Source organism: Biomphalaria glabrata, chromosome 13 (assembly GCF_947242115.1).
Source record: "Biomphalaria glabrata chromosome 13, xgBioGlab47.1, whole genome shotgun sequence".
NCBI lineage: Eukaryota > Metazoa > Mollusca > Gastropoda > Planorbidae > Biomphalaria > Biomphalaria glabrata.
Window position 1 is genome coordinate 636,250 of NC_074723.1, and position 13,368 is coordinate 649,617.

Genomic DNA, 13,368 nt, shown 5'->3' on the forward strand with positions numbered 1-13,368 from the left:
AGGTAGGCATTAGAGTTTAGTGGACTCTAAGGCATCCTTGATTCCAGAAGTTCAAAACACAGTCTTCACCTGTATTTGAACTCAAGATCCCTCAGTTTGGAAGCCAAGCATTTTACGACTCAGCACCCATGCTCCCAGGTATGTTTGTAACTAATTTTTATAACATTGTTCCCTGGTCATATGTTATGCACTCTGGGATCCCCACCACCCTAGAGGAGGTTTGGATTACTACATAAACTTCATTTTTCAAGGAACATAAAAAAAAACTTTAAAAGAAACACTTTTTTTGATAACTAAAATCAAAATTTTCAACTAATTAATTAATTAATTTATTGCTTTTATATAGTGCAACTTTCATGCATATAGCATGCTCAGAGCGCTTTGGCTCAATCTCATTTGTGGACCAGTGGGGGGTAGTTATCTGGGAGAAGGTTTTCCGTGCTGCCAATCTCAAGCGTACTTAGCCTCTAGATCCCACATCTAAAGGCAAAGATTAGTTTTAGATACTGATGAAAATAAATATTTATAATGTCAAATGGCCAAGTCAAATACATGCCCATGTGTACCTTTCTAGATTATTTGTGTATAGTTGTGTGTAGCGATCGGAGCTCATGACGACCTGCTTACTATTGTGAAAAAATGAAAGCTTAAAACCTTTGGCCACATTACAAGATCTACGGGGCTCGCAAAGACCTTTCTTCAGGGAACAGTGCCAGGGAAAAGAAGAAGAGGCAGACAGAAAAAGCGATGGGAGGACAACATTAAAGAATGGACAGGCCTGCCATTGAGAGAGGTTCTGAACAAGGCAAAAAAAAGGGAGGAATGGAGAAAGACGGTCGACAAATCTTGCCTGGTGCCCCAACGGTCCAACAGACTAAGGGATAGGTAAAGGTAAGGTAAAGAACAAGGTATAACTAAGAGACATTACAAAATATTATTAACTTAGCTTCATAATGAAATATGTATATGATTGATTAATAAGATTATGAAATACATTAAGATTATTTATTTGATAATGCCCAACTATATAACATTACATTGAGACATGGTGGCTGAGTGGCTTCCGAACCAGGGGAAGTTCTGGGTTCAAATCCTGGTGAAGACTGGAATTTTTTATTTTGGGATCATATGGCACTTATGATTCCATCCAGTTCTAATGGGTACCTGACATTAGTTGTGGAAAAGTAAAATCGGTAGGTCATTATGCTGGCCACATATCACCCTCATTAACTATGGGCTACAGAAACAGATGACATTTACATGATCTTCCCAATAGATCACAAGGTCTGAAAGGGGAACTATAAAATAACATAGCAAAATTATGAAATAACTGTAAAAATACTTAGCTAGATTATGAACTAATCCTAAAAATACTTAGACTAGATTATGAGACTTGAGTATGATTACCTGGCTAGGTATAAAAACAAATGCCAGGGAAATGGTTAGAATCATTAAGAGTCGGCCCAGCCAAATGTCAGAGGAAACATCTCCATAGCCAACAGTGGAGAACGTGACAACAGCAAAATTGAAAGACTCAAAAATGTTGAAGTTTGAGCTGCTGCTTCCTCTCTGAATGTGTTGAATAGTGCAGATACTTGAAGGAAGGAAATCAAAAAGAAAACTTAAGTTAACTCATGTAAACCTATGTCTATTTATGTTTATTACTGACAAAAAAATAAGGCAAGCTATTAACTCAAGAAACTGGGTCAGAGAATACATGGTCACTTAATTATAACTAATTATTTATTCAATTTAACTCACACTCTGTCAAAAACTAACTCTACAGCACAATTTCTAGAGGCTATATTTTAGATTCTGATAAAAAAAAATTTAGGCTATATTACATTTTACACAGCACTATATCTAGTCTAGGCTACATAGCACATAGACACACACAGATTTATTTATTATTGTTCTTTGGAATATACATATTATAATTAATAATTAATAGCTTTTATATAGCGCTACTTTCATGCTTATAGCATGCTCAGAGCGCTATGTTCCAATCTCATTTGTGGACCAGTGGAGGGGGGGGGGGGGTATCTGGGAGAAGGTTTTCCGTGATGCCTTTAGGTGCTTTGCTCAAGTTGGGTGTCGAACCTCGAGCCCACTTAATAGGTAGCCAACACAAACGTACTTAGCCTCTGGGCCATGCTTCCCAACATATGTCAAGATCTGTAAGTCTGTTAATAAGAGTAATACTATGTGTTACAGAAACAATCAATCTTCTGATCAACACAAACTCGACAGACCCAGATTAGACATATTATTGATCTAAATCAGACAACATGAATAATAATAACAATTGCTAGAGTTCTTAATGTCAACATGAAAAAGCTAATAAAAACATTGCTGCTTATGTAATGTGTCTAGAAGAAAGTGGACTATTCTAATAAAAATAGTCAAAAAAGTTTGTGATACTCGCTATAGCTCTGCATCAGCAATCGTACACAAAATAAAACTAAATGAATCTGAAAATGGACACAAAGAGATGCAGTGATAAAGGAACTGCAACATCAACAAAATACAGATGACATCATATGTAGCATCCTCTTGAGTGATAGTTATAAAAAAAACCAGATTAGATTTTGCTGTGTTATTAGAGATCACATTAATGTGAGACACTTGAGACTTATTTAAAGAGATAGGCAACTCATTTATTAAATGTTTTTGAGTTCAATTATTGTGCTTTGGAATATGTGCTTTGTAGCCTAGATATAGTGCTGTGTAATATGTAATATTCTGTTCTACAGAATCTAAAATATAGCCTAAAAATAGTGCTATAGGGTTAGTTTTTGATATATTATATTGAATTGAATACTAGAAATACAGATGGATGCCTGCCTGTTCATATGGTAATCGATCAGGCTGACTGTGTATTTTACATGTTTCTGATATTCCTTTAGATTTGAATTTTAAATGTATTTTATCCAAGCCTAAGGATTGCAGGAGATGATGACAGGCTGAGTTTGAACCCAGGACCATTAAGACCAGCAACCAGGCAACCATCCTGTCATCTAGATGTTGTTCCAAGTTTTAACCAAGCTCATCCTCTCGCCATCCAGCGAGAAGTTTGGGCTTGGTTGAAGAAATGGTTATTTCTGAAAGATGCGATAGGGTTAACTGTCTGTGATAACCTGACAAATGTGACCCAGGCCAGTAAAACAGTTCAGCGTAGTGTGTTGGTGTACAAGGGACAGTACTGGTATGAATGTTACACATAAATATGACCCATGTGATTTTTGGGGACCAAACTGTCAGTCTACCGTGAAGTCGGTCTAGGGATAGTGAATCCTTGAGTGAAGCAGTCACAAGTCCAGAATGTCCAATTTTGAGTTTATTAAGCATTTGTAGTCAGTGTATCCTATAGCCAATTGTGTAGTATTTGATGTTATTTGTTTGTTTTTAAAGTACCACATTATTTTGGAACTCTTGTTGTCAAGTTCATGAGTTAGATGTGTTCTGTTGAGCAGTGTTTACAGAAGGCCTGTTAGAGAGAATCAGAAGGCTATGGCACCTTACCTGAAAATAAAGGCAGCTATCCAGAGAGCTGAAAGGGGCAGCCCTAACTACTTTGTCATATAAAAAACAAATACTGTTATGAAAGCTTCTACTCACAAGAAAACCTGGACAGATCTCAAAGGAAAACGGCCTCGGCCTGGAAAAGGACATGCAACATGCAAAGCCTTTATAGAGCAGGTGCGCTAGCCCAACTTACTGAAGTGTTAAAGAAATAAAGGATACCTCTTGTAGCCATACAGGAAACCAGGTGGAAAGACATTCTCAGAACTAAGGAGTATACTATATTTTATAGTGGTGGAAGCACTAACAACTTAGGTACAGGTTTTGTAAAAAGAAAATGGCAGGTAATGTCATTGGATTTATACCTGTAAGTAATAGACTCTGCTCACTACCTTTTGAGAGGAAAATTCTTCAACATATTATTCACCAATATCCATACCCCTACTGAAAATGCAGATGATAACACAAAAGAAGCCTTCTATGATGGACTGGAAAGAATTTATGATGAAGCACCAAAGCATGACATCAAAATAGTCCTAGGAGATTTTAATGCAAAAATTGGAAAAGAACCAGCATAAAGACCAACAATTGGCAAAGAAAGCTTACATGAATAGTCCAACAATAATGGCATAAGATTAGTGAATTTTGCATCAGGAAAAGGAATGTCTATCTGCAACACTAAATTTTAACATGAGAGTATTCACAAGGTAACCTGGATCTCACTCAATGGAACACCCAGAATCAAATAGATCATATACTCATAGATAAGAGACATGGATCGGATATAATAGATCAGAGGTGTGCAAATTACGTCCCACAGGCCACATGAGGCCCACCTAACTGTTTTATGCGACCAACGCATACCTACAGAAATTAGGTGAGCTCATAGATTATACATATAAAGAATGCAAATATATAAGAAATAACTTATTTTAAATATCTATATAAATTATTGAAATTTCTGATTCTTATCAGTTATGATGAAGAGGTGAAAGAAATAGTCTCTACACATCATTCTAAAAAGCCTAAACTAAACGTAGCGTAAATTCTTATTTGCAATATTTTAAAGATCCAGTCAAAGATTCAAACTCAGAGAAGTACTTGAAGATTTGGAAATAAAACATTCCAATGATCGGTACCACAGTATTGTCTGCTGGCTTAGCATAGACAAGATATTGAGAAGAATATACGATCTCAAGGAAGAAATTGTTATGTTCCTTGAAGGACATTGACTATGACTTTGCTACTAATATTTCTGATGAAGAGTGGAAGACTCAAACTGTTTTTTCTTCGAAGGTAATGCACATGAAATGTATGTGTATGCTAAATCTTTTCAAACAAAACTTTCCCATTTTTCCAGGCAAGCAAGTGAAAACTGATTTTGACATTTTCCTTTGCTGAAAGGTAAAACTATTTCTAGTAAAACGGTTGAATTATTTAAATTCTTTGATTGTGGAACGGGCTGAATACTTTGAGGGGACAATGAAGTTACATATGAACTGCCTCATTGGAGGACCAGATCCCTTAAGAACCAACACTCATTGAAACATCAGAAATAATTAGGACCACGAAGAATCACAAAGCACCAGGAGAGGACCAAATTACAGCAGAACTAATTAAATATGGAGGAAAAGACTTAAATTCCCAAATACACAGACTGCTATCCAGAATTTGGGAAGAAGAAGTAATACCAACAGAATGGAAAATAGCTCTTATAATCCCAATACACAAAAAAGGATCCAAGCTAAAGTGCTGCAATTACAGAGGAATCTCTCTACTAAATGTGACTTATAAGATCCTGTCTAGGCTTATAACTAAGAGGCTTGGAAAATACTCAGAAGAAATCTTAGGTGACTACTAATCTGATTTCAGATCAGATAGATCCACAACTGATCACATCTTCACACTAAGATTTATAATAGAAAAATGCCTTGAATACAGCATACCTATCCACCAACTCTATTTAGATTATAAAATGGCCTATGACAGTATCAAATGGAAATATCTATATGACACTCTACAAAATGTTTGAATACCTAACAAACTGACAAGACTTATACATATGACTTTAAATAACTTAAAAAGTAAAGTCATGATAGAAGGAGAACACTCACTGGAATTTAAAATTAAAAGAGGATTAAGACAAGGTGACTCACTAACTTGCATGCTTTTCAATTTGACACTGGAGAGTTATAAGAAATATACACATAAACACGAGGGGAAATATTACTAACTTTTTAAATACTTCAGGAGAGAAAATATGGTTCCACAACCAACAGGGACGATATACAGCTAACCTCTACAATACCTTGATTATGCAGATGAATTGCCTTATTGGGTAAAGAAACCACTGACATTGCTAGTTTTTTCACACAACTAGAAGCATCTCGACCAGCAGGACTTGAGGTCAATGACAGTAAACCGAAGTACATCGCAATGACAAGAGACAATCAAAAAGATAGGACCATATATTAAAATCATAAATCACAAATTTGAAAATGTCAAAGCATTCAAATATCTAGGAAGTACAATTGATTTAAAAAATGACCTACTAAACAGAAATAAAGGAAAGAATAGCAGGAGGCAACAGAGCATTTTATAGCACCCATCATTTACTTAAGAACAAAACAATATCAAGAAAAAACAAGGAAATAATATACAAAACCATAAGACCAGCTGCAGTGTATGCAAGTGAGACCTGAACACTGACAAAGACAACCGAAAATATACTAAATACTTGGGAACGAAAAATTCTTAGGAAAATCTATGGTGCTATACAAGATGAAACAGGGTGGAGGACATGTACTAACCATGAGATATATCAATTGTATGAAGACCCACAGATAGTGACGGAGATAAAAGGCTAAGGAGAGATCTGAATGGAGGGATGTGTTGAAGCCAGCTAAAGCCCTCCATGGGCTGTAGTGCCATTGGGATGGATGGATGGAAAGTGTTTCCTGCAAAATGACTGAAAAATAATGACAATATTAAAACAAAAAAAAATATTTGCTCTATTCATATTTTACGATGTCTTAAGTATTTCTTTCAAAATAACTATTTTGTATTAAATAGGTTAAATAAGATCTAGATGTAGTGATAAATCTCATCATCTTGACATCATATGTGATACATATACATGACTTGATCATCATATACATAAATCATACAGGAATGGACTGGATTTCTAGATGCACTAAGATTCTACATCATGCAACAATACAGGATTACAGGCAGCACTTTGGCTTTCTTACTGTCACTAATACCGTAGTCTAACTGTAATACTTGATCTAGATTCAGATCTAGACTCTAGTAGACTGTCACTTAGTTTACTCATAGTCATAGTCACCATATAGAACTAGATATCATAGTTTCGGTCAGACGTGAAGACCACCAGCAGGAGGACGGGGGATGGGAGTGGGCATGGTTCGATAAATTCAAACGACAGTCCAGTGCACAAACCGCACGACCAGGCAGCCATCCACAAATACTACATCTAGAGATATAAATATATATAGAGAGAGAGATAGGTCTAGAAACTAGAATCTATATATACTAATAATGTAATATAGATCTAATATAATTATATAGAGAGTAGTTTATTTAATCCGGACATTACATGAATTCGGACACTAGCTGTTTTTGTGGTCATTAAATCTTTATTTTGATATTTAATATGAAACTAGCATGTCCATTTCCAATGATTCTGACCCAATTTCCTTCCATTTAGTTGTCTTTTTATGTAAGAAAAAAGAATTTCAAATGTCTACATCAGGTTTTTGTTTTTCCCTATGTTACCCGGAGGACTTTACCTCTTCCTAGGGTTAAGACTATATTTTTTGGTTTGCTAAGTCTATGCTAATGAGCCCGGCAATACTTATTCTGTTTTTTGGAGCTGTTTTATTTGATTCATAAGCCAAGTTGTTTGATTTTATACAACAAAAATAATAGGGTGTTGGAATTAAATTACGATTTTCTTTACCAAAATTTATTTCAGACAGCCAGTTTTGGACATCAATGTTAATGATCTTATATATATTATATTTGTTTGTTTGTTTTTTTCATAGAGAATAAATGGGCAAATGTTTGTAGTGAGCTTGGTACATTGAATGTAGTTAAATGCCTAGATCTAGACCTACTAGATAGATTTATAGAGAGAGAATACAGAGGATTCAGCTATTTAGGCAAGAATGGCTATTCTTACCTGTACTATACTACAAAAGATCATCTGTATTAGAAATTTATTAAATTAATTTAATAAACAAAAAACAAAAATTTAGTTAATGTTAATATAGAATTAAAATCAGAGTTTATTGATGCCTAAATATAGAGACTGTCTGAAATAAATTAAATGGTCTCTGGAATAAAATAATGTGGGTCAAATTTGTCTGCATTAAATGAAAACACACGGCCTCTTTGCTCTTAAATATAATAACAAAAATAGGTTAGGGGTACAAATATAAGTAGTCATCCTTATTCTCCTTAAACTTAAACTAAAGAAGATTTTGATACTTATTTCTTTTCTATGTCGAACCATTGTCAAATAATGCGCTGTCAAAGTCAAACTTTGAAATTTTGGCCTATAGGTGTCCAAATAGCATAAACTACTCTAGATCTAGTTTATAAAAGATCTATTATAATTTATTATTATTTATATAAAATATATTACTATAGATCTAGACAATCACAATAGTCATTATTATCATAATAATAATAATAATAATAATAATAATAATCTTTATTATCCATAAGGAATTTTGTCTTACAATTTGTGCATTACACCAAACAAAAAACATTATAACTATAAGAAACCAAAGTGTACATACACCAGACTCACTCATAATTTACATGTGACAAAGTTTATACCAGATTGTTCTTATTTAATGATTTGATTGCCAGGGGAACAAAAGAGTGTTTGTGTCTGTTTGTCTTTGCTATCGGTGTCTTGTATCTCTTTTGTGATGGTAAAATCACAAAATCCTGACACAAAGGGTGATTCTTTATTTCGAGGATCTTGTTAGCTTTTTTAGAGATGTTTGTCTCAAACAACTGCCCAAATGGGGTTTGTTTTTTGCCAATGATTTTGCCAGCAGCATTTAGGATTCTATAAAGTTTATTCCTATTTTTAATGCTCAGATTGCCATACCAGGCAGTGATATTGAAACTTAAAATATTGCAGATGTGAGCGTAATAAAACATAGCCAAGGCCTTTTCGCTAACATTAAACGAGGACACCTGACGCACCAGTAGTTATACTGGGTGATTTTAATAAATGCACCTTGAAGGGTGACCTACCCACCTTCTATCAACACATTTCATGTCCGACAAGAGAGAACAGAACTCTGGACTTATGTTATTGTAACATCAAAGGAGCATTCACATCTCGTGAAAAGCCACCACTAGGATCATCGGACCACAAAACAATACAACTGCTGCCTACTTACCTCTACAAAACTTAAAGAAGTAAAAATCATTCAAAAAAACGTACAAGAATGGACTCAAGACAATATTCTCAAACTACAGGGATGTCTAGACTGCACTGACTGGAATTTGTTTAAAGAGACCACTTCCAAAAACATGTGTGTCAGCACTAAGAGCATCAAGATATACCCCAACAATAAACCATGGGTCACTGCAAAAATAAAATGGGAAATAATAAAAAAGAAAAGAGCATTTATGAGTGGCGATGGACAGACAAGGAAAATTGCTCAACGAAATCTCAACCTCGTTCTTGAGGAAGGGAGGAGAAACTACCGCACCAAGCTGGAAGACTCAATTAATACAAGTGGCATGAGACAGGCGTGAGGCATCATGAACAAAATGGCAGGAGCACAAGTCAAAATTAAAAATAATCTTGCTACAAGAGACGAAAAACATTGGCCAACGAGTTAAATGATTTCTATTGTCGCTTCGACACGAAAGATTTTAATTATCTAAGACTCAAAGCCCTTGAGGATGTCAATGTTAACAACTATTTTGAATTATACTATGACTATCTCACACTATCTGTCTATACTATTAGTCTGAGTATAGTCACTATAGACTAGTCACTAGACTACTTAATTATAATACTAAAATAGTATGACTATCTCACACTATCTGAGTATCTGTCTATACTATTTGTCTGACTATACCATCACTATAGTCACTAGACTATACTTAATTAAAATACTACTATTTTATACTATATTTTTTCATACTAAATAAAATTATAATATAGTTAATGGACCTTATTCACTAATTGTAAACAAACAACATTTAGTCACGTGATTATCTATATCCTCTATTACTATACAAAGTATGCCATCCATAGTGGCTGTCACGTGATACATATTTTTTATTGTTTTATCAATATTACAATATAATGCCGTGGCTAAATATGTTTATTTACGATTGGTGAATGAGGTCCATTAATATTATTTATACTATATTTTTATATTATATATAGTACTTATAGAGTCTATACTTTATTAAATTATTATAGTATTAAATTATAGATACACTACTAACTAGTTATAGATCTAGACAATGTAGTCATCTAGTCAGTAGATCTACTTATAAATACACATTATAATAGTATTATACCATTTAGTCAGTTTAGTATAGATTTCTATAGATCTAGATCTAATCAATCTAATCTATCTCTAGAGATCTATAATCTATAAATCTATATATTATTATATTTTAGATCTAGTCTATATTAACCCTTTCACCACTAAACAGTTGTCAGAAACTATCTATCACCGAAGACAGGCTTAGAGAAGGGATATATAACTATAACTCTGATGTATCAGTTATTTTAAAAAATCAATTTTATGACTAATTTCACAGGAAAAAACTAATTAGATCTAATAAAACCTAACAAAAATGTCAAAAACATTCTTTTTAATTTTATAATAGAAAAAAATACAATAGACCTAGGGTTCACATTCAGCATCATTGAATGATATTATTATTAGATCTAATTATTATGATGATCATTCACTGATTCTTTCATTTTCATCATGTTTTAAGTCATAAATAGGCCTGCAGAGCTCAAAAACATTAAAATATCACGTCATATTTAGATCTAGATCTAGTTGCCTTCCAATCTCCTGTTTCACTTTCACTAGATCTAACATATTCAATACTGGATCTAGTATCTAATCTACTCATCTCTAAATTATAGTCTAAATCTAATCTAGAATCTAGATCTAAAATCTAGCTGCCTAGCATCAATTTTTTTAATTCATTTTCACTACTAAAAAAAATCGTTCTGAACTCAAATTTGTCAAATGAGACAAATTCAACAAATTTATACAAATGGCTCTAGAAACTCTAGATTAGTCTAGATCTAGAATCTAGATCTAGTCTAGACCCTGAGTAGACCTAGCCTAGTCCTAAGTCAATACTAAAGTTAAAGTAGTCGAGACCTAAAACAGTAAAACTTAGTAAAACTACTAAGTCTAATCTAGATGATAACTAGATCTAGATCTAGACCTATATAGATCTAGATTATTCTAGATCTAGACTCTAAAACTCTAAAAAATTCAATTGAAATTCTAAATTAAGTAAATTACTTACCCCAATCATTATTTATATCCATATAAACATTAATATTCCCATTAGAATCTTATTCTTTTAAAGCCTACACATAAGCCTAAATATGTTCCATTTTAAAGGCTAGCAAAAAAAAATAATTTTCAAAAAATCTTAAAACTCCATGCTGTAGACTACTGTAGAGATATAGATAAACATCTAAAAATAGCTTCACTATCGCTCTTCTAGGTCAGAGCTAGTAAAGGTATAAATAGTTATTATTTAAAAACTAGCAGTGCGTGCGTAAACGAAACAACCCAAAATCGGCGACTCTAGTCGGCGCCTTCGACCGTGAGGTCACGCTCTAGTTGTCCAGAAGGGCGTCGGCGCCGTAGGCGCCATTATCCCATTGGTGGTTAAAAAGGCTTTTTTCTAACTACCAGGCCTGGACGTAGGGCTCTTCACCCCTGTCCTGTCTGAGGGCTCCCAATGGTAGACGGCCATATCGATTGACTGGGCCAGACCGGACCGTGACGTGTAGGCTACACAGCGCACCGTCCCCGTTCCTGGGCCCCACTCGCTACAAGTGGCCGAGAGTAATGCTAACTGAGGGGAGCTTGTCTCATATTCCTATACTAATACTGTAACCGCCACTGTTCCGTACAAGGACCGCCACTCCAGCTAACGGGACACTGATGACGGCCCCCTTGTGGAACGGCTTGACGGACTTTTTGGACTGGGTTCCGGGCATTTTTTCCATCCCAACCCCCGAGTGAGAGAAAAAAACAAAACAAAAGCTCACCCAGGGAAGCCCGGCCGGGCCTGATTCGCTACACGTAAGCTACTTAGACTATCTAGTTTCCACCACTAGACGTTTCCTCCGGAGGGCCACGCTGAGGCGACGTGTAGCTGGAATTTCCTCCGGCTAGTTGACTACCAGTAGCGGCGACTCCCGGCAACTCTAGTTGTCAAATGGTTAAATATTGACTCTATAGCTTGCCATGTTTGTGTTTCAGACGTCAATAAGATAAACTTCTTGCAGAAGTAATCTTTTTTGTAATTCATATTTATAATTTTAAGTTCTCACTTTCTGGTCTTCGCTTTAAATGCTCTAAATTTTAAATTATCTCGAATTATGTAATTTGAGATCGATCTAAGTAAGAAGGAAAACTAATAAAACAAATATTGATCAATAGTCTAGGCCAGGCCCTAGACTATGCTGACATAGTTTGAACGTAGAATTTGTGTACGCTATTAACTTACCCACATTTTAACATGTTCAGATGATTCGTTTAAAAATGTTTTTTCATTGAAAAAGTCATTGTGATAGATAAATTTAGATACAGGAATTTAAGTTTGTAATGAACATATTGGTTTTCAGAATACGCACATAGATTACTTTGAGTGATCTTGCTCCTCGTCAGCAATGCAAATTACCTGGAACAAAAAGGTCTTTCAGAAGTACTGGATACACTATCTGGACAAGAATAGGAACATAAAAAAGGCAAAATATGAAAATACTTTTTAAAAAGCTTTTCTATGGTATGGGGAAGAACTCCACATTCGCAACTATAAATTTCAATATTGTAAAAGGAAAGTTTCCCTTTCAGACCTTGCGATCTATGGGGCTGATGATGTTAAGGTCATCTGTTTCTATGGCCAACACTTAACGAGCAGGGTGTCATGAGGCCAGCACAATGACCAACCGCCTTTACTTTCCCAAATTAAGTCAGGTCACCATTATATTTGGGTGGACCGAAATTCAAAATCCCAGTCTTCACCAAGATTCGGACCCAGGACCCAAGGTTTGGAAGCCAAGCGCTTAGCCAATCAGCCACCACGCCCCAGTACAAATTTGTTAATTTTGTTGTTATTGATTCATGTATTTTCTTCGCCAAGGAATAATTGTGCAAAAGTTTCACTCAACTTGATCCAAGAATGGGAATGGGTGAAATGACATGTTCAAACTTTTTACAGACAAGAGTTGGTGTACGCTTTGTAAAAAACAGGTCTATAGTGTAAGTGATGTGGGTTTTTTTTTAAAGTTTCTGACACTTCTTTTGAAATGAAGATCATTCATTCCAGGGCAAACCTCATGCGTGACGTCGGGGGGATGACGTCATTGACGACGAGCATTGAAGTGCATATCGCTCGAACAGGCGGCCACCAGGGGCGTAGCTAGGAATTTTCCATCGTTGGGGGGCCCAGGGCTTGACCTCTTTTGAGGCCTCTGTATTTTGCGTAATATTTTTTTTTATGTAAAAAACACACTAATTTGGGTGCTTTCTCAAATTGGGGGGGGGGGGGGCCGTGGGGATTTTCAAATACTCC

The 13,368-nt window shown here is 35.1% G+C and overlaps 1 protein-coding gene across 1 annotated transcript; it reads right to left on the reverse strand.

The window, feature by feature from the left end:
- Nucleotides 1-1,451: 1,451 nt before the first annotated feature.
- Nucleotides 1,452-11,243, reverse strand: LOC129922375 (uncharacterized). The gene is made up of 3 exons (XM_056008256.1): nt 11,083-11,243; nt 6,333-6,479; nt 1,452-1,594 (listed from the first exon to the last, which is right to left on the reverse strand). Exons 1-3 carry the CDS (start codon nt 11,102-11,104, stop codon nt 1,452-1,454), a joined length of 312 nt encoding a protein of 103 aa, XP_055864231.1. The 5' UTR covers nt 11,105-11,243.
- Nucleotides 11,244-13,368: the final 2,125 nt, after the last annotated feature.